Raw genomic sequence first — 19079 nt, 5'->3', positions numbered from 1 at the left:
TTATAGTAGTTATATTCCTGTACATAGGGGGCAGTATTATAGTAGTTATATTCTTGTACATAGGAGCATTATTATAGTAGTTATATTCTTGTACATAGGGAGCAGTATTATAGTAGTTATATTCTTGTACATAGGGGCAGTATTATAGTAGTTATATTCTTGTACATAGGGAGCAGTATTATATTAGTTATATTCTTGTACATAGGGGCAGTATTATAGTAGTTATATTCTTGTACATAGGGGCAGTATTATAGTAGTTATATTCTTGTACATAGGGGCAGTATTATAGTAGTTATATTCCTGTATATAGGGAGCAGTATTATACTAGTTATATTCTTGTACATTTGGGCAGTATTATAGTAGTTATATTCTTGTACATAGGGGCAGTATTATAGTAGTTATATTCTTGTACATAGGGGCAGTATTATATTGGTTATATTCTTGTACATAGGGAGCAGTATTATAGTAGTTATATTCTTGTGCATAGGGAGCAGTATTATAGTAGTTATATTCTTGTACATAGGGAGCAGTATTATAGTAGTTATATTCTTGTACATAGGGAGCAGTATTATAGTAGTTATATTCTTGTACATAGGAGCAGTATTATAGTAGTTATATTCTTGTACATAGGGAGCAGTATTATAGTAGTTATATTCTTGTACATAGGGGCAGTATTATAGTAGTTATATTCTTGTACATAGGGGCAGTATTATAGTAGTTATATTCTTGTACATCGGGGGCAGAATTATAGTAGTTATATTCCTGTACATAGGGGGCAGTATTATAGTAGTTATATTCTTGCACATGGGAGCAGTATTATAGTAGTTATATTCTTGTACATAGGGGGCAGTATTATAGTAGTTATATTCTTGTACATAGGAGCAGTATTATAGTAGTTATATTCTTGTACATAGGGGCAGTATTATAGCAGTTATATTCTTGTACATAGGAGCAGTATTATAGTAGTTATATTCTTGTATATAGGGGCAGTATTATAGTAGTTATATTCTTGTACATAGTAGCAGTATTATAGTAGTTATATTCTTGTACATAGGGGGCAGTATTATAGTAGTTATATTCTTGTACATAGGAGCAGTATTATAGTAGTTATATTCTTGTACATAGGGGCAGTATTACAGTAGTTATATTCTTGTACATGGAGCAATATTATAGTAGTTATATTATTGTACATAGGGGGCAGTATTATAGTAGTTATATTCTTGTACCTAGGAGCAGTATTATAGTAGTCATATTCTTGTACATAGGGGCAGTATTATAGTAGTTATACTCTTGTACATAGGGGCAGTATTATAGTTGTTATATTATTGTACATAGGGGGCAGTGTTATAGTAGTTATATTCTTGTACATATGAGCAGTGTTATAGTAGTTATATTCTTGCACATAGGGGGCAGTATTATAGTAGTTATATTCTTGTACATAGGGGGCAGTATTATAGTAGTTATATTCTTGTACATAGAAGCAGTATTATAGTAGTTATATTCTTGTACATAGGGGGCAGTATTATAGTAGTTATATTCTTGTACATAGGGGCAGTATTATAGTAGTTATATTCTTGTACATAGGGGCAGTATTATAGTAGTTATATTCTTGTACATAGGGGGCAGTATTATAGTAGTTATATTCTTGTACATAGGGGCAGTATTATAGTAGTTATATTCTTGTACATAGGGGCAGTATTATAGTAGTTATATTCTTGTACATAGGGGGCAGTATTATAGTAGTTATATACTTGTACATAGGGGTAAGTGTAGTAATATATAGTGCTAATGATGGTGGATAGTATTGTATATTGCATGTGTCTTGTACACGCGTCCTTAGTGCTGGTGAATCACAGGTGGGTGTGGACACTGCCCGGACCTGCTTACACCTGACGGCTTTTCTTCTGTCTCTTTCCTCCATGATGGTTTGTTCTTCATTGATTTGTGTGCACTTATTGTTACTGTCTACCAGATGACCTCCGCTTGTGTCTGCACCATCTTGTGTCGTCTCATGAGAAATCTCTACCTGTAGCTCATATGACGTTGGGGTAAGTCTCTGTCTCTCTTTGATGTATCACTGTCCACGTCTTGTCTTTATCGTGTTGTCTTCTCTCTCTCGTCTCATGAGTATATGTCTTTCTCTGTTTATACCTGTCCAGCTGTGTTTTAACCTTTGTCCTGGTGTCTAAATTCACCCTCCCCCCAAAACCACAAATAGTAACTCTGTCACCTAATTGTTATCTCCATAATACTCGGACTTCTCTGGACTAAAGGGTTCTCTCTTCGCCTTCCCCGAGTACTAATTTGTCATATTGTCTGCCTTTGGGTAAAATACTTTTCTGTATTTCTGTCTATGTTTCCGGGGATGACTCCTCTTATTCTGTCTTTGGGTGGACTACTATTCTGTCTTTCTGTTGCTATTTTGGTTGACTACTCTTCTTTCTGTTGTTGGGGGTACTACTCACTTGTCTTTCTTTAGGTGGACTATACTTTTATCTTTTTATCTTTGGGTGGATTACTTTTCTGTCTTTTGATCTATTGTTAGATAGCCTACTCTTATCTGACTGTCTTTAGGTGGACTGCTCTTCTTTCCTACTGTCTTTCTTTGTGCTGACTTCTTTCTTTCTTTCTGACTTTCTTTAGGTGTACTACCCTTTTGTCTTTCTATCTATCTTTGGTTGGCTACTCTTGTTGCCTACTGTCTGTCTTTGGGTGGACTATTCTTCTGTCTTTTTGTTTGTCTTTGGGCTGACTACTCTTCTCTCTTTGGGTGGACTATTCTTATCTGTCTGTTTTTAGGTGGACTACTCTTTTTACCTATCGTCTGTCTTTGACTCGACTACTCTTCTATCTTTCTCTCTTTGGGCTGACTACTCTTCTGTCTTTGGGTGGTCTACTCTTATCTCTCTTTTGGTTGACTACTCTTCTGTCTTTGGATGGACTACTCGTCTGTCTTTGGGTGGACTACTCTTCTGTAATTCTCTCTTTGGGTGGACTACTTTTCTGTTCTTCTGTCTTTGGGTGGACTACTCGTCTGTCTTTGGGTGGACTACACTTCTGTCCTTTGTCTGTTTTTGGGTGGACTATTCTTTTGTCTTTCTTTGGGTGGACTACTTTTCTGTTCTGTTTTGGAGTGGACTACTCTTTTATTCTTTTGTTTGTCTTTGGGTGGACTTCTCTTCTGTCTTTGTCTATTTTGAGCCAACTACTCTTCCGTGTTTCTCTTTGTCTTTGGGTGGACTCCTACCTGCCTGTCTCTCTATCTTTGGGTGTTGCTGATAAAAACTAGCTTGGCAGGTTATATTTACCATCACACCCTCTGATAATTCCAGGACTGGGAAAATGCATCAAGATCTTTGATACAAAAATGGAGAAACTTTGAACCCTCGGACTAGCATGGTCTGAATAACCTTCAGCAAATTTGGTTATGGCTAATGCAATGTGTTGCTTGCATAAATACAACACAAGGAATTTACCTTTAATAAAAGTCATCTCAGGACTTCTCCTCTATTGACCTGGTACAACACTTCCTTCACTGTATGTTTTTTGGAGAGTCCACACAATGGTGGTTCACTTCCAGGACCAACATTATGACCGTCTCAAAAATCAGTGTCGTCAGCGAACACGTCTCTTTGAGGACCCCAACTTCCCAGCAAGTAACCAGTCCCTTTACTATAGCAGAAGTCCTCCCAGAGTTGTAGAGTGGAAGCGTCCCCAGGTAATTATGACACTGTGTTAACGGTACTCCTTTATGGCACTCTCATTGGAGGGGTCTTCACTCAAGGGGGTTGTCATTGGGAGATGCTTTAAGCAAGTTGTGGGGAAATTTTTCTATGGGTCTCTTTTGAATATTTGGTTAAACATTTTCTCTTGCTACTTGATCTCTAGCAGTATGGCACAACTGTGGTGCCCAAGGCCACAGCTGCCAAGGTGCCTCCTTCCACTCCCACCCAAAGTTGTTAGAGGAGCCCAAGTACTTTGTGCTCTCTAAGGGAATGTTCCCACACAACAGATCCAGGAAATGTACCTCGGAGAATCATGTTGCCTGTCTTCTTCATAGGATCTTGTGCGGTCACCTCGTCTGTTTTCCGATGGTGGCATCAGTCCGCGGGACCTGCAGCAGGGCAGTCTGGGCAATTGCTGGTTTGTAGCTGCTGTTTCTTGTCTGGCTGGGGATCCATCAATTTGGAAGAAGGTAAGTTACCACCATTCTTGATGTTGGCCTTTCCAATAACGCGGCTGCTTGGTGTTTAGGAACAGTGGCACTCCGGCCCATTGGTTGTGTCTATTATTGAGGATAAGTAGGGTAGCCATGTTTTTCTAATATTTCTTAACCATGTTGACTTCTTTATGGGGTCAGCTTAATGGCACGTGGATGTTTTTGGATTTTAACCAAATATAAGGCTGGAGCTTCAGAACAAGAATATACTGGAACTTGGACAGCAAAAAGATTTGCAGGAGCCTGATCCAGAGGTGACATCAATACTCCAAGGCCGCCATGGTTGCCTCCTCCTAACTTCTGGTATCACCAGCGCTTCTTCTGAATGGTAGACCAGGGCAAATTACATAATTGGAGGAGGTTCGCAAGGCTCTGGTCCAGTGCAACTACTATTGCACTGAGAACTCAAGACCCAAGAGAAATCTCCAGGATCCAATGTCAAAATATCTAACGAGGCCTGCCAATTATTATGTACCATTGTATTGTATGTCTGCCATGGCAGTGTCCAAGTACCAGGACCTTGATGTGACTGCCGTTGGCTAGGTTTCTACCCAGGACCACTGGCACACACATTGACTTTCGATTAGGAGTGCACAACCATTTTTGGTCCAAGAGCCATATAGGCAGATTGAACCAACCCCCCATGGGCAGCAATAAAACATCACAACATGATGTGTAGAAACCACAAACATCTCGAGAAACTGGCTTTCCTGGTTCTGTTGCACACGCTGACTCAGGGGTTGTTCTCTGGTTGGGTGGGATTCTTTCATAGAAATTCTATCCTGACTCCTTCCAGGAATTTCTGATCAAGGCTTCATTTACTACAGGTCACAGGTTAGGAATTAACCAGGAAAACGCTTCTATATAGTAATAAGACGGATACTGGCTGATGACCACCTTCTTCCTATTGTGCCCCCCCCCCATTTCCATATAGAGCAGGACCCTCACTCCTCATGTAACTGTTGAAATGTGATACATTGTATTGTTTATATTGTCTGTATATGTCCCTACTTAATTGTAAAGTGCTGCGGAATATGTTGATGCTATATAAATAACAATTATTATTATTATTATTGTGGAGCATGCTGGTATAACCTGAGAATCTCCTGTATATAATTATACATGTACAGCTGGTATAACCTGAGAATCTCCTGTATATAATTCTATATGTACAGCTGGTATAACCTGAGAATCTCCTGTATATAATTTTATATGTACAGCTGGTATAACCTGAGAATCTCCTGTATATAATTATACATGTACAGCTGGTATAACCTGAGAATCTCCTGTATATAATTCTATATGTACAGCTGGTATAACCTGGGTATCTCCTGCATATAATTATATATGTACAGCTGGTATAACCTGAGAATCTCCTGTATATAATTATATATGTACAGCTGGTATAACCTGGGTATCTCCTGTATATAATTATATATGTACAGCTGGTATAACCTGGGTATCTCCTGTATATAATTATATATGTACAGCTGGTATAACCTGGGTATCTCCTGTATATAATTATATATGTACAGCTGGTATAACCTGGGCAGCTCTTGTGTATAATTATATATGTACAGCTGGTATAACCTGGGTATCTTCTGTATATAATTATATATGTATAGCTGGTATAACCTGAGAATCTCCTGTATATAATTCTATATGTACAGCTGGTATAACCTGGGTATCTCCTGTATATAATTATATATGTACAGCTGGTATAACCTGAGCATCTCCTGTATATAATTATATATGTACAGCTGGTATAACCTGGGTATCTTCTGTATATAATTATATATGTATAGCTGGTATAACCTGAGAATCTCCTGTATATAATTCTATATGTACAGCTGGTATAACCTGGGTATCTTCTGTATATAATTATATATGTATAGCTGGTATAACCTGAGAATCTCCTGTATATAATTCTATATGTACAGCTGGTATAACCTGGGTATCTCCTGTATATAATTATATATGTACAGCTGGTATAACCTGAGCATCTCCTGTATATAATTATATATGTACAGCTGGTATAACCTGGGTATCTTCTGTATATAATTATATATGTATAGCTGGTATAACCTGAGAATCTCCTGTATATAATTATATATGTACAGCTGGTATAACCTGGGTATCTTCTGTATATAATTATATATGTATAGCTGGTATAACCTGAGAATCTCCTGTATATAATTCTATATGTACAGCTGGTATAACCTGGGTATCTCCTGTATATAATTATATATGTACAGCTGGTATAACCTGGACATCTCCTGTATATAATTATATATGTACAGCTGGTATAACCTGGGCATCTCCTGTATATAATTATATATGTATAGCTGGTATAACCTGAGAATCTCCTGTATATAATTCTATATGTACAGCTGGTATAACCTGGGTATCTCCTGTATATAATTCTATATGTACAGCTGGTATAACCTGGGTATCTCCTGTATATAATTACATATGTACAGCTGGTATAACCTGGGTATCTCCTGCATATAATTATATATGTACAGCTGGTATAACCTGGGTATCTCCTGTATATAATTATATATGTACAGCTGGTATAACCTGGGTATCTCCTGCATATAATTATATATGTACAGCTGGTATAACCTGGGTATCTCCTGTATATAATTATATATGTACAGCTGGTATAACCTGGGTATCACCTGCATATAATTATATATGTACAGCTGGTATAACCTGGGTATCTCCTGTATATAATTATATATGTACAGCTGGTATAACCTGGGTATCTCCTGTATATAATTATATATGTACAGCTGGTATAACCTGGGTATCTCCTGTATATAATTACATATGTACAGCTGGTATAACCTGGGCATCTCCTGTATATAATTATATATGTACAGCTGGTATAACCTGGGCAGCTCTTGTGTATAATTATATATGTACAGCTGGTATAACCTGAGAATCTCCTGTATATAATTCTATATGTACAGCTGGTATAACCTGGGTATCTCCTGTATATAATTATATATGTACAGCTGGTATAACCTGGGTATCTTCTGTATATAATTATATATGTATAGCTGGTATAACCTGAGAATCTCCTGTATATAATTCTATATGTACAGCTGGTATAACCTGGGTATCTCCTGTATATAATTATATATGTACAGCTGGTATAACCTGGACATCTCCTGTATATAATTATATATGTACAGCTGGTATAACCTGGGCATCTCCTGTATATAATTATATATGTATAGCTGGTATAACCTGAGAATCTCCTGTATATAATTCTATATGTACAGCTGGTATAACCTGGGTATCTCCTGTATATAATTATATATGTACAGCTGGTATAACCTGGGTATCTCCTGTATATAATTACATATGTACAGCTGGTATAACCTGGGCATCTCCTGTATATAATTATATATGTACAGCTGGTATAACCTGGGCATCTCCTGTATATAATTATATATGTACAGCTGGTATAGCCTGGGTATCTCCTGTATATAATTATATATGTACAGCTGGTATAACCTGGGCATCTCCTGTATATAATTATACATGTACAGCTGGTATAACCTGGGTATCTCCTGTATATAATGATATATGTATAGCTGGTATAACCTGGGTATCTCCTGTATATTATTATATATGTACAGCTGGTATAACCTGGGCATCTCCTGTATATAATTATATATGTACAGGTGGTATAACCTGGGTATCTCCTGTATATAATTATACATGTACAGCTGGTATAACCTGAGTATCTCCTGTATATAATTATATATGTACAGCTGGTATAACCTGGGCATCTCCTGTATATAATTATACATGTACAGCTGGTATAACCTGGGTATCTCCTGTATATAATTATATATCTACAGCTGGTATAACCTGGGCATCTCCTGTATATAATTATATATGTACAGGTGGTATAACCTGGGTATCTCCTGTATATAATTATACATGTACAGCTGGTATAACCTGAGTATCTCCTGTATATAATTATACATGTACAGCTGGTATAACCTGAGTATCTCCTGTATATAATTATATATGTACAGCTGGTATAACCTGGGCATCTCCTGTATATAATTATACATGTACAGCTGGTATAACCTGGGTATCTCCTGTATATAATGATATATGTATAGCTGGTATAACCTGGGTATCTCCTGTATATTATTATATATGTACAGCTGGTATAACCTGGACATCTCCTGTATATAATTATATATGTATAGCTGGTATAACCTGGGTATCTCCTGTATATAATTATATATGTACAGCTGGTATAACCTGGACATCTCCTGTATATAATTATATATGTACAGCTGGTATAACCTGAGAATCTCCTGTATATAATTCTATATGTACAGCTGGTATAACCTGGGTATCTCCTGTATATAATTATATATGTACAGCTGGTATAACCTGGGCATCTCCTGTATATAATTATACATGTACAGCTGGTATAACCTGGACATCTCCTGTATATAATTATATATGTACAGGTGGTATAACCAGGGTATCTCCTGTATATAATTATATATGTACAGGTGGTATAACCTGAGAATCTCCTGTATATAATTATACATGTACAGCTGGTATAACCTGGGCATCTTCTGTATATAATTCTATATGTACAGCTGGTATAGCCTGGGTATCTCCTGTATATAATTATATATGTACAGCTGGTATAGCCTGGGTATCTCCTGTATATAATTATATATGTACAGCTGGTATAACCTGGGCATCTCCTGTATATAATTATACATGTACAGCTGGTATAACCTGGGTATCTCCTGTATATAATGATATATGTATAGCTGGTATAACCTGGGTATCTCCTGTATATTATTATATATGTACAGCTGGTATAACCAGGGTATCTCCTGTATATAATTATATATGTACAGGTGGTATAACCTGGGTATCTCCTGTATATAATTATACATGTACAGCTGGTATAACCTGGACATCTCCTGTATATAATTATATATGTATAGCTGGTATAACCTGGGTATCTCCTGTATATAATTATATATGTACAGCTGGTATAACCTGGACATCTCCTGTATATAATTATATATGTACAGCTGGTATAACCTGAGAATCTCCTGTATATAATTATATATGTACAGCTGGTATAACCTGGCCATCTCCTGTATATAATTATACATGTACAGCTGGTATAACCTGGACATCTCCTGTATATAATTATATATGTACAGGTGGTATAACCAGGGTATCTCCTGTATATAATTATATATGTACAGGTGGTATAACCTGAGAATCTCCTGTATATAATTATACATGTACAGCTGGTATAACCTGGGCATCTTCTGTATATAATTCTATATGTACAGCTGGTATAACCTGGGCATCTCCTGTATATAATTATATATGTACAGCTGGTATAACCTGGGCATCTCCTGTATATAATTATATATGTACAGCTGGTATAACCTGGGAATCTCCTGTATATAATTATATATGTACAGCTGGTATAACCTGTGCATCTCCTGTATATAATTATATATGTACAGCTGGTATAACCTGGGCATCTTCTGTATATAATTATATATGTACAGCTAGTATAACCAGGGTATCTCCTGTATATAATTATATATGTACAGCTGGTATAACCTGAGAATCTCCTGTATATAATTATATATGTATAGCTGGTATAACCTGGGTATCTCCTGTATATAATTATATATGTACAGCTGGTATAACCTGAGAATCTCCTGTATATAATTATATATGTACAGCTGGTATAACCTGAGAATCTCCTGTATATAATTATATATGTACAGCTGGTATAACCTGAGAATCTCCTGTATATAATTATATATATACAGCTGGTATAACCTGAGAATCTCCTGTATATAATTATATAGGTACAGCTGGTATAACCTGGGAATCTTCTGTATATAATTATATATGTACAGCTGGTATAACCTGGGTATCTCCTGTATATAATTATATATGTACAGCTGGTATAACCTGGGCATCTCCTGTATATAATTATACATGTACAGCTGGTATAACCTGGACATCTCCTGTATTTAATTATATATGTACAGCTGGTATAACCTGAGAATCTCCTGTATATAATTCTATATGTACAGCTGGTATAACCTGGGTATCTCCTGTATATAATTATATATGTACAGCTGGTATAACCTGGGCATCTCCTGTATATAATTATACATGTACAGCTGGTATAACCTGGGTATCTCCTGTATATAATTATATATGTACAGCTGGTATAACCTGGACATCTCCTGTATATAATTATATATGTACAGCTGGTATAACCTGAGAATCTCCTGTATATAATTCTTTATGTACAGCTGGTATAACCTGGGTATCTCCTGTATATAATTCTATATGTACAGCTGGTATAACCTGGGTATCTCCTGTATATAATTATATATGTACAGCTGGTATAACCTGGGCATCTCCTGTATATAATTATACATGTACAGCTGGTATAACCTGGACATCTCCTGTATATAATAATATATGTACAGCTGGTATAACCAGGGTGTCTCCTGTATATAATTATATATGTACAGCTGGTATAACCTGAGAATCTCCTGTATATAATTATACATGTACAGCTGGTATAACCTGGGCATCTTCTGTATATAATTATATATGTACAGCTGGTATAACCTGGGCATCTCCTGTATATAATTATATATGTACAGCTGGTGTAACCTGGGCATCTCCTGTATATAATTATATATGTACAGCTGGTATAACCTGGGCGTCTCCTGTATATAATTATATATGTACAGCTGGTATAACCTGGGCGTCTCCTGTATATAATTATATATATACAGCTGGTATAACCTGGACATCTCCTGTATATAATTATATATGTACAGCTGGTATAACCTGAGAATCTCCTGTATATAATTATATATGTACAGCTGGTATAACCTGGGTATCTCCTGTATATAATTCTATATGTACAGCTGGTATAACCTGAGAATCTCCTGTATATAATTATACATGTACAGCTGGTATAACCTGGGCATCTTCTGTATATAATTATATATGTACAGCTGGTATAACCTGGGCATCTCCTGTATATAATTATATATGTACAGCTGGTATAACCTGGGCATCTCCTGTATATAATTATATATGTACAGCTAGTTTAACCAGGGTATCTCCCCTTATATAATTATATATGTACAGCTGGTATAATCTGAGAATCTCCTGTATATAATTATATATGTACAGCTGGTATAACCTGAGAATCTCCTGTATATAATTATATATGTATAGCTGGTATAACCTGGGTATCTCCTGTATATAATTATATATGTACAGCTGGTATAACCTGAGAATCTCCTGTATATAATTATATATGTACAGCTGGTATAACCTGAGAATCTCCTGTATATAATTATATATGTACAGCTGGTATAACCTGAGAATCTCCTGTATATAATTATTTATGTACAGCTGGTATAACCTGAGAATCTCCTGTATATAATTATATATGTACAGCTAGTTTAACCAGGGTATCTCCTGTATATAATTATATATGTACAGCTGGTATAACCTGGGTATCTCCTGTATATAATTATATATGTACAGCTGGTATAACCTGGACATCTCCTGTATATAATAATATATGTACAGCTGGTATAACCAGGGTATCTCCTGTATATAATTATATATGTACAGCTGGTATAACCTGAGAATCTCCTGTATATAATTATACATGTACAGCTGGTATAACCTGGGCATCTTCTGTATATAATTATATATGTACAGCTGGTATAACCTGGGCATCTCCTGTATATAATTATATATGTACAGCTGGTGTAACCTGGGCATCTCCTGTATATAATTATATATGTACAGCTGGTATAACCTGGGCGTCTCCTGTATATAATTATATATGTACAGCTGGTATAACCTGGGCGTCTCCTGTATATAATTATATATATACAGCTGGTATAACCTGGACATCTCCTGTATATAATTATATATGTACAGCTGGTATAACCTGAGAATCTCCTGTATATAATTATATATGTACAGCTGGTATAACCTGGGTATCTCCTGTATATAATTCTATATGTACAGCTGGTATAACCTGGGTATCTCCTGTATATAATTATATATGTACAGCTGGTATAACCTGGGCATCTCCTGTATATAATTATACATGTACAGCTGGTATAACCTGGACATCTCCTGTATATAATTATATATGTACAGCTGGTATAACCAGGGTATCTCCTTTATATAATTATATATGTACAGCTGGTATAACCTGAGAATCTCCTGTATGTAATTATACATGTACAGCTGGTATAACCTGGGCATCTTCTGTATATAATTATATATGTACAGCTGGTATAACCTGGGCATCTCCTGTATATAATTATATATGTACAGCTGGTATAACCTGGGCATTTCCTGTATATAATTATATATGTACAGCTAGTTTAACCAGGGTATCTCCCCTTATATAATTATATATGTACAGCTGGTATAATCTGAGAATCTCCTGTATATAATTATATATGTACAGCTGGTATAACCTGAGAATCTCCTGTATATAATTATATATGTATAGCTGGTATAACCTGGGTATCTCCTGTATATAATTATATATGTACAGCTGGTATAACCTGAGAATCTCCTGTATATAATTATATATGTACAGCTGGTATAACCTGGGCATCTCCTGTATATAATTATATATGTACAGCTGGTATAACCAGGGTATCTCCTGTATATAATTATATATGTACAGCTGGTATAACCTGGACATCTCCTGTATATAATTATACATGTACAGCTGGTATAACCTGGACATCTCCTGTATATAATTATATATGTACAGGTGGTATAACCAGGGTATCTCCTGTATATAATTATATATGTACAGCTGGTATAACCTGAGAATCTCCTGTATATAATTATACATGTACAGCTGGTATAACCTGGGCATCTTCTGTATATAATTATATATGTACAGCTGGTATAACCTGGGCATCTCCTGTATATAATTATATATGTACAGCTGGTATAACCTGGGCATCTCCTGTATATAATTATATATGTACAGCTAGTATAACCAGGGTATGTCCTGTATATAATTATATATGTACAGCTGGTATAACCTGAGAATCTCCTGTATATAATTATATATGTACAGCTGGTATAACCTGAGAATCTCCTGTATATAATTATATATGTATAGCTGGTATAACCTGGGTATCTCCTGTATATAATTATATATGTACAGCTGGTATAACCTGAGAATCTCCTGTATATAATTATATATATATATAGCTGGTATAACCTGAGAATCTCCTGTATATAATTATATATGTACAGCTGGTATAACCTGGGTATCTCCTGTATATAATTATATATGTACAGCTGGTATAAACTGGGTGTCTCCTGCATATAATTATATATGTACAGCTGGTATAACCTGGGTATCTCCTGTATATAATTATATATGTACAGCTGGTATAACCTGAGAATCTCCTGTATATAATTATATATATATATAGCTGGTATAACCTGAGAATCTCCTGTATATAATTATATATGTACAGCTGGTATAACCTGAGAATCTCCTGTATATAATTATTTATGTACAGCTGGTATAACCTGAGAATCTCCTGTATATAATTATATATGTACAGCTAGTATAACCAGGGTATCTCCTGTATATAATTATATATGTACAGCTGGTATAACCAGGGTATCTCCTGTGTATAATTATATATGTACAGCTGGTATAACCTGGGCATCTCCTGTATATAATTATACATGTACAGCTGGTATAACCTGGACATCTCCTGTATATAATTATATATGTACAGGTGGTATAACCAGGGTATCTCCTGTATATAATTATATATGTACAGCTGGTATAACCTGAGAATCTCCTGTATATAATTATATATGTACAGCTGGTATAACCTGGGCATCTTCTGTATATAATTATATGTATAGCTGGTATAACCTGGGCATCTCCTGTAAATAATTAACTATATATGTACAACTGGTATAACCTGAGAATCTTCTGTATATAATTATATATGTACAGCTGGTATAACCTGAGAATCTTCTGTATATAATTATATATGCACAGTTGGTATAACCTGGGAATCTTCTGTATATAATTATATGTATAGCTGGTATAACCTGGGAATCTCCTGTATATAATGATATATGTATAGCTGGTATAACCTGGGCATCCTCTGGTATAGAGCTATATTTCCAGTTGGTGTAAGTTCTCCATCTTGTATGTAGTATTTTGATCCCATCTCAATGACGGCTTCTGTCACAGGTTATACCTTCTCCTGAAGAGCAGGACTGGCCTCGCTCTTCTTCAGGTTCCCCGCACTCTGGCATCTTCAGGTTCCGCTTTTGGCGCTTTGGCCGGTGGGTGGAGATTGTGATTGATGACCTCCTGCCCACATCTGGAGGGGAGTTGATATTCTGTCGGCCTGGTCAGAAGGTTGACGTGTTTTGGTGTTCCCTTCTTGAGAAGGCCTATGCAAAGTAAGGTTCCCTGTACTTCTGTGGTCTCGCGCTTCTGCTCTTGATCCATCCTTGTTTCTATTCCTCCATCTTGTATTATGTTTTTTTCACAGACTCATTGGGAATTATGAAGCTTTGGATGGAGGCAGCACGGCCGAAGCTCTTATTGACTTCACTGGAGGGGTGTCTGAGGCCATCAGTCTTTATGAAGGGAACTATGGGTCGGATGAGGAAAAAAAGAAGTTGTTCAAGTTGTTGATGAAAGCCCACTCCCGAGCATCTCTCATTTCTGCTGCTATTAGGGTAAAGCCTTTATCCAATGAATGATACTGCCTCATACAATGATCAAGCCCAATGGTCGATATTGAAGGGAGATAATTGGTGCTACTCCCTGATTTGGGTCATGTTGATGGGAGAAGAATAGGTGACCATTAAGCTGGTGGTAGACGATGTTTATGTAGAGGACCACAGCCCATGTTTAGATATTCGGTGGAAATATTGAGCATTTTCAATGATTGAGGGTAAGATACTAAAGACTTTCAATGATCTCACAGAGAACCAATATTTATAAGGAAAGTAATGGATAGTTGGACTGGAGATTAGGCCATTGAGGGTCAGATAAGGAGTAGTCTTGATAATCTTGAATGTTGGTAATCTGCTCGGGAAAGTGGCGATAGCAAATCTGATAGTTGGGTCTGGCAGGAGAAGATGATCACCAAGAAAGAACTTTGCAGCAGAGATGGGAGAATTAATTTGTAGGTCTCCGGTCCGTTGGCCAAGTCAGTAATCTGTGACCATTGGACAGGAGGGCCTCCTTACTTCCTGGCATTCCTGGCTCTTCTTATGCACAGCCGGTATCGCTCACCATCATCATTGCGGTGTAAAACACAGATGACATTGCGCCAGCTCTGCTAATCAAAAGAGGAGCCGGAAATGCCGGGAAGTAAGGAGATATGTGGGCATCCCATGTACGGTGTTGATGCTTCCTAAGTTTAGAAGTCTTCGAAGTTTCACACAACATGATTGTTTCCGTGCTGAAAAATGCACTTCTACTGTATTTCCATTCAGCCAAGTCCAAGTCAAGGTATTGAAGAGGTCCTTTCCAGCGGCCTCATCACCGGTCATGCCTACAGCGTTACTGCCATTAGGAATATCAACCTACACTCCGGACTGTTATCCCTTTTTCGGACACACAAATTACGACTCATTCGTCTACGAAATCCATGGGGTAGCGGAGAGTGGACTGGAGCCTGGAGTGATAAGTAAGGAATGAAGTGAGCTACTAAGGAAAGCTAGAAGCTGTACATTTAAGGTACTTTACATGGACAGATACTCTCTGTTTTCGTAGGTCAGAAGAATGGAAGAAAGTGAGTCGAAGACAACGAGAGAAGCTCGGGGTCACTGTTGACGATGATGGAGAATTTTGGTAAAGAGGTTTTACTTTGGACCATAAGCTAGGCATAGGGAAGGTTCGTAGGGCACATTCCTACATGTCCACCATTGCCTTGGGAATAAAGGAAACCTCCACCACTGATTTCTGTTAATAATTTTAAAGGAGAACTGGTTGTTAGCAGGATATAAAGGAATCTTCACATGCCGACGCCACCATTTTCCTTGTAGACCTGCCAGTCACTATTTGTATGACTTGTGTATACACAGTTCACCTCTTTGACCACCACCTCAGAAAGTCAGAAGTCAGCTAATAAATAATTTAGAAATCCCATCCACATGAGAAGAGGTGAAGTCTTAAGTCATTTGTTTGGCTGTCCCTATAAATTCTGTAGACCCATTAAGAGGGCTGTCAGGATTTGAGCCCACCTCTTCTCTATGGGGTGGCTACAGAAAATGTTCCTACCAAATGTTTTTCTCCGAGGCCTCCATCACCCCTAATCTGGTCCTATGTAAAGGAATAAATGCAACTATTCCATAGTTCTAGGATTTTGTGGTGGTTCTGACTCATGACCTGGTATCTTCTGCACAGGTGAGGAATGACAATGCCACTAGTGCTTAAATAGGTCATACTTCTTACTTATTTCTAGGATGTGTTGGGATGATTTCTGCTCTCACTTCACCGATATCACTCTTTGCCGAAGAGTCAACACTCACCTTCTGAGCACTCAAAAGACGTGGAAAGAAGAGTCAGTTTTCTCAGCTTGGAAGCAGCATCAGGATCCATTGAAGGACAGGAGTGGAGGCTGCCCTAATAACAAGGCCACCTACCTACACAATCCACAGGTATATAAGAGAAAAAGCTAGACCTTTGATGATCATATCAGATTCACCACCATACAAAGTCTCAGTGCCAGAAAGCCTCTGGTAAAGCCTCAACAAGAAGCAGGCTGATGATTGTAAATAAGACTGTTATGTTGCAGTTCTCCTTTGATGTCACGTTAGACCAGGACAATGTTCTCATCTCCTTGGAACAGGAGGACCGAAGAACTCAACGAACGGCAGGGGGTGGCGAAAATTTGCCCATTGGATTTTTTGTCTTCAAGGTGCCAAACAGTGAAATTCAAGATCATTATTGTTCTCTGTCTTAGTCTACTGTTCTTGATCCTTCACTATTCCCTTCTTTGGTCAGGTGGAGATGAATCGTAAATACCGTTTACACTGCACTCCGGCTAGAGTTACTTCTTCAACTTACATAAACTCTCGCAGTGTCTTGGTTCATACTGAGCTACCAAAGGGGCGCTATGTCATCCTACCGACCACTTTCCAACCAGGACAGAAAGGCTCCTTCCTTCTGCGACTGTATACAGATCGTGCCAGCCACCTAAGGTACAAAATTAGGCAGATAATTATATTTCAGAAGTTGTGCCTCTCTTGATACCTTGCACTGGATGATTGCATGGATGTTACACATGTAAAAACGGAATTCCTGCTCACAGGGAACTGACACAAGATGCTCCACAGCCTTCCTGTATGTCCTTCTTGGTGGGTACTCCGCGAGTGGTCACCTCTATCACAGTGCATGCAGCATCGGGACTATCAGTGCCAGGAGGTAGCAGAGGTACAGTAATACTGCTATATTGACCTTTTTAAGACTTTTTCATAAGTTCTGACTAATATTCTTTCCACTAGACCCTGCTTTCTATGCTACAGTTCATTGCGAGGGCAAAAAAGTGACCTCGAGGACAGTCAAGGGTCAGAGTCCGGAGTTTGACCTGAAAGCGGTGTTCTACCGTAAGCGTGAGAAAAAAACTCTTATTGTTCAGGTCAGTATAATGTATATGTCATGGTTTTTTGTATTTTTTTGGACACTGCCTCTGAATGGTCCTCTGAATATTCTCCGGGACATATCCAGATTTCCAAATGTGCAAGTAGAAGCTACTTTAGAAGAGCTTGATAGTTCATGAATGTCAAGTTAGCCTTGTGGGCTATTTGTTTTAAAAAAAAAAAGACCTCAGGTGAAGCTATGGGAAAAGGGTGATCATTGAGGCTCAGTAGCATATAGTAGTCACATTAACTAGACCATGACCTCTCCTCAACCTAAAATTCAATATTTTCCACTGTATGAAAGAAGAAAATTAGGTCAACTTGAAAAATTGCAGACCTAGGTCAATCGGTTGGGTTTGGCTTCCTCTATATATTATTTTCTGTTCCATTCTCTCACTTGGTTCTATATTTCACGTTCCAGATATCCCTATAGGGTAGGATGATAGTGGCAAGCGTATCATTATCGAGAGCCCCATTTTCGCAGTCCACAATGGAGAAGAAGATTAAGTACATACTGGGACATTATCAAACTCGGGGGGGAAAAAAATTATCTCTTGTTTACCCTCTAGATTCTTCTCCTTCCTCTTCTAGGGCCTCGTAGTATAAAAAGTCGCTGTCTCTATGGTTCTAATAAACCAAAAACCTTTTGATTTCTTGATTTCAGGTCTGGCTGTCTCGTTGGACCAGGGACACTCTACTGGGAAGTGTATCCGTTCCTTGTGCCGCTGGAGAATCCAACCAGTCCTCAGTCCTGAGACTGCAGAGGAAAGATCTGACATCTGCCGGATACATCATGGTGGAGACGTCGAGCAGCTCGGACCTGACTGCTCTCTGACTCTTTCCACTCCTTGTCTTTATCTCAACACTTTATTTTACCACCTACGTTCTGGTTGTAGCTTTCTCGTTCTCTCCCCCTCTTTCCTGTTCGGCAGTATTGTCACTCAGCACTTCCTTTCTAATTGTCAGTATCTCTCGTCTATCGAGTCTGAAGATGAAGAGACTGCTCCTGGTAGTCTTCTACTTTCTAGGTGGAGCAGGGTCAGGTAATAGATCTTTTTTTTGTTTTTATGTCCTTTGGTGGTAGAAGATCAAAAACCATAACTAGTCATGTCTT

General features: G+C 37.6%; 2 protein-coding genes across 4 annotated transcripts in view; both read left to right on the top strand.

Annotated features, from left to right (window-relative positions):
• Nucleotides 1-1862: 1862 nt before the first annotated feature.
• On the top strand, nucleotides 1863-18800 carry LOC141167082 (calpain-5-like). Of its 2 annotated transcripts, none has more exons than XM_073654422.1 (13): nucleotides 1863-2048; nucleotides 3333-3718; nucleotides 4061-4195; nucleotides 14556-14770; nucleotides 14863-15052; nucleotides 15818-16011; nucleotides 16098-16175; nucleotides 16789-16984; nucleotides 17122-17244; nucleotides 17331-17527; nucleotides 17638-17759; nucleotides 17831-17964; nucleotides 18630-18800. In XM_073654422.1, exons 2-13 carry the CDS (start codon nucleotides 3563-3565, stop codon nucleotides 18798-18800), a joined length of 1911 nt encoding a protein of 636 aa, XP_073510523.1. In that variant the 5' UTR covers nucleotides 1863-2048; nucleotides 3333-3562. The 2 variants fall into 2 exon arrangements, with proteins under 2 accessions (XP_073510523.1, XP_073510524.1); XM_073654423.1 differs by lacking the exon at nucleotides 1863-2048 and adding an exon at nucleotides 2245-2326.
• Nucleotides 18801-18824: 24 nt separating this feature from the next.
• LOC141167083 (uncharacterized) overlaps nucleotides 18825-19079 on the top strand; it is a 50905-nt gene continuing 50650 nt past the window's right edge. For both annotated transcript variants that reach the window (XM_073654425.1, XM_073654424.1), the window contains exon 1: nucleotides 18825-19008. In XM_073654425.1, coding sequence (XP_073510526.1) covers nucleotides 18957-19008 — 52 coding nt within the window. In that variant the 5' untranslated portion in view covers nucleotides 18825-18956. The remainder of the gene's footprint in view (nucleotides 19009-19079) is intronic.

Source organism: Phyllobates terribilis, unplaced genomic scaffold, assembly GCF_046119375.1.
Source record: "Phyllobates terribilis strain yellow unplaced genomic scaffold, ASM4611937v1 Scaffold_11__3_contigs__length_659146591, whole genome shotgun sequence".
Lineage (NCBI taxonomy): Eukaryota > Metazoa > Chordata > Amphibia > Anura > Dendrobatidae > Phyllobates > Phyllobates terribilis.
This window is presented reverse-complemented; position numbering and strand designations above follow the sequence as displayed.

What these genes read in the sequence shown, in the direction of transcription:
- LOC141167082 (XM_073654422.1), top strand. Translation starts at nt 3,563, where the DNA reads ATGGTGGTTCACTTCCAGGACCAACATTATGACCGTCTCAAAAATCAG. An exon ending in TAGAGTGGAAGCGTCCCCAG is followed by an intron (nt 3,719 to 4,060) that starts GTAATTATGACA and finishes TCTTCTTCATAG; the next exon opens with GATCTTGTGCGGTCACCTCG. An exon ending in TTGGATTTTTTGTCTTCAAG is followed by an intron (nt 17,245 to 17,330) that starts GTGCCAAACAGT and finishes TTCTTTGGTCAG; the next exon opens with GTGGAGATGAATCGTAAATA.